This window comes from Schistosoma mansoni (assembly GCF_000237925.1).
Source record: "Schistosoma mansoni, WGS project CABG00000000 data, supercontig 0147, strain Puerto Rico, whole genome shotgun sequence".
In the NCBI taxonomy this organism is placed as follows: domain Eukaryota; kingdom Metazoa; phylum Platyhelminthes; class Trematoda; order Strigeidida; family Schistosomatidae; genus Schistosoma; species Schistosoma mansoni.
The window spans coordinates 60,991-64,193 of NW_017386044.1; the positions used below are offsets into that span (position 1 = coordinate 60,991).

Sequence of the window (3,203 nt, forward strand, 5' to 3'; positions counted from 1 at the left end):
AACCCACCCATATGCAATACAACAGATGGTGGATAACTAGAAAGAGCTAGTGAGATGAAAGATTTCATGTGTGTTCAACTGAATCGGTTTTGATTATTTCGAGGTAATCAGGACATATTGTGGAAAGAATTCTCAAAGGTAATGAACAGTAATGGATGGAAGTGAACATATCGACACAATTCCACCAAATGATAACAAATTCATGTGCAGTAACATTTTAGTTATTCACAATCACATTTCTACCAACGGACGTGGATATTCATCTCACAATGTATCGCATCATTTCATGATAGATAGATCGTCTATCTAATTTCACTGAAGTTGACAACAGGAGGGAGTCAGAATATCATTGTGGTCTAGATGAAGCACAAGAGACTAATCAATTGCAGTCCCAAAAATCAATGGGAAGAATCAAACGAACAATACCAAGTGGATTTAGATGGAGCATAGTTCTAAGGGAACATAGGAGATCAGTACGCTTACTGTAAGTGTTACTAATTTTCTTTCTATAAGATAATGCGATTGACGACACATCGCTTCAACGGTTATTTGGTTTTGATATAGGTGGTTGTGTGTTGACAGACCTTGACTCAGAATTCCATTACTTCTTTCCAGATGACTCAAGAATTCGGACTACCATTCCAATCGCGATTAAGCGCTTCATTAGCGTGTGATGGAGGTAACGATTGATATTTTTATTCTGATTTACACTGACCTACATGAACAATCATCTGTTTGCCAAATGTTTCCTTCTATTTGTACTTGATTATCATTATGTCAACACAGAAATTGACTGTGATCTATCATAGTGATCTAATATATCTTTCTTACAGTCCACATCAATCAGTTGTTTCGTGTGTAAAATAAATTGATCGAAGTGTTATTGAAGTGTTGATGAAAATTGTGTGAAATAAAAATCGGAATACTTTTCGAAAACTCACTGTTCAAACGTGACTGTTTATTGAAAATTCAACTTGAGTTAGGAGTTTACACATCTTGAAGCAAAACTGTGGCATCACTAGTGATAAAGTCATAGTGGAAACTCATTGTGAAGAAGCATTGTGTTTGTGATTAGGTCTTTCGATCCGTAGAACACTGAAATTATCTGAATTGAAATCAAGTATGTGTGTCTTCATTTCAACGACCGTCATCCTTGTTGTTGTGATTAAATCGTAATGGTGTTGTTACGGTTTTCTGTGAGAAATTCCATCAACAATGAATTTCGCGATCACGTCTTCCTAACCTGATATACTGTGTAATATAAGTATGGTGTGCAGATATCTTCTTCGACAAAGTGCGGATGGATATTTGGAAATGTCTTTTGCACATGTTTAGCCATCGACTAATCCACACAGGGATATATGAACGAGGAAATTAGGCAGACAATATATCTACTCATTTATTGATTCACTCACCATTCTACCAGTCAAGCCTGCAGTCCTTATTCATATCACTACTCTATGCAAAAGAAAGTTTATTTTGTCAAACAGATCTGATAGTTGTCTTAAATAATGCTCAATCGTCATACTACACTGACATGATTGTATGTTGTTGTAAGATGAAGCTGAGTTTTAAGACAAGCATTTAGTGTAAATGAATAGGTTGTATACAGTGTTTTGTGATTGAGTATGATGAAATGCATCATCTATTTGGTCACGAGGTATATGATGATCTGTTTGAATATATTGCTGAGACGTTTCACAGTAATGCTCAATGTTTACCATTTGTAAAATAATTTGTGACCAGTGAAACAGATTTTTCACAAGAATTTTCACTGACACCCTTGTAACATAAATCACAAATTGGACAATATCTTTCTCCATTTACTGGTTGAACATTGGTTACTTTCAGAACCAGAAGGTGATATAAACCATGGTTTGTGATGATGTTGTTTGACCGTCACTGTTTCTGTGATCTTAAATTAAACAGTTTCTTATTTTGTTCGCTTCTTTATCGAACAAACAACTTGTTATACTTAAAATGGATATCGATATTTTATGTCTTCTTCTATAAATTTTGTTACAGAAGGTGATAGAAATATACATACATTTGTTGATGCAAAATGGATCAAAAGTGGAACGTTAGTGGAGTATGAAGTTTCCGGTGGTATGTTTAACCGTATTTTATCAGAGTTGAATATTTTCACACTCGAATGCATCACTTCTGTTTCATAAAACTGGAAATTTCATGTGTGATTTCAGTCAGTTATTAAATGACATCCAACCATCAGTTTCAACTGACGTCACACTACACTTCGATTCACTGTTGAGTATTTAAAACAATTAGGAACACATTTTGGACTACTACGGAAGTCCTCACATCGATGAAATTTACTTAAACACAATCTCATGAAACGATGGATGAGATGGTATTAGTTAGTTAGTTGATTGTGCGTTGACTTGGAAGTGTCCATTGTTTTTTCATTTGGTACATGCAATGGTAAGTTGTAATTGTAATTATCTTGAAGACAATTGCATTAATCCCTAAATCTCTACCTTATTCTACTCATCCGATAAATTGAAGGTATAGACAAGTCACGTGTCCAGATTTCGATTTATCATAGTCAGTAGATATTTGTTTAGTATCAAAAATACTGGCGATTTTCATAGTACGACAGTGTTTCCTTTTTCATGAATATGTACAATGAGTAACCACATGCAATTTCCAGGTCATCATGTGTTAGACTACTGAAATAACATTTCGACAACTGAGAGAATCATTCCACAATCTAATGTTCAGATTGACTTCAATATTCGCAGAATAAAATATTGTTTGCCATACATGATATCTCATGATCCAACTAGTCAAAACTCGTCGTTCAAAATTCAACATGGTTTTATTCAATCACAACATATTGTCATGAAATGTGATTGACATTGAAAGTGTACTGAATTTCGCATTGTGTAATGTGATGACAAATTCCCAGTGAATGAAATGGTAATTCAAATCCGAAATCATCATTGTATCATTGAATTATGGTTACATGTTTTGTTATTCATTTATCTTTTGTTCGATAATTTGAAATGCAATCACCTTATTCCTTTCACTGAAGATTGTCCAAAACACGATTCGATGGAGATATGTCAAGAATCAAAAACATCGAATACAAAGTGCATGTGGTATGAAAAAGCAAATATGTGCATCGTCAGCACTGATAAGGATATTGATGACTTCAAAGTAAATAGTTGCCAGATTGGAGTAAG

The 3,203-nt window shown here is 34.2% G+C and overlaps 1 protein-coding gene across 1 annotated transcript in view; it reads left to right on the forward strand.

The window, feature by feature from the left end:
• Positions 1–615: 615 nt before the first annotated feature.
• Positions 616–3,203, forward strand: part of Smp_204710 (unnamed protein product) — a gene marked incomplete at both ends in the record, with an annotated part of 4,035 nt that continues 1,447 nt past the window's right edge. Inside the window, 3 exons of the mRNA XM_018792713.1 lie at positions 616–679; positions 2,026–2,106; positions 3,053–3,198. Of these exons, the coding sequence (XP_018644665.1) occupies positions 616–679; positions 2,026–2,106; positions 3,053–3,198 (291 nt within the window). The remainder of the gene's footprint in view (positions 680–2,025; positions 2,107–3,052; positions 3,199–3,203) is intronic.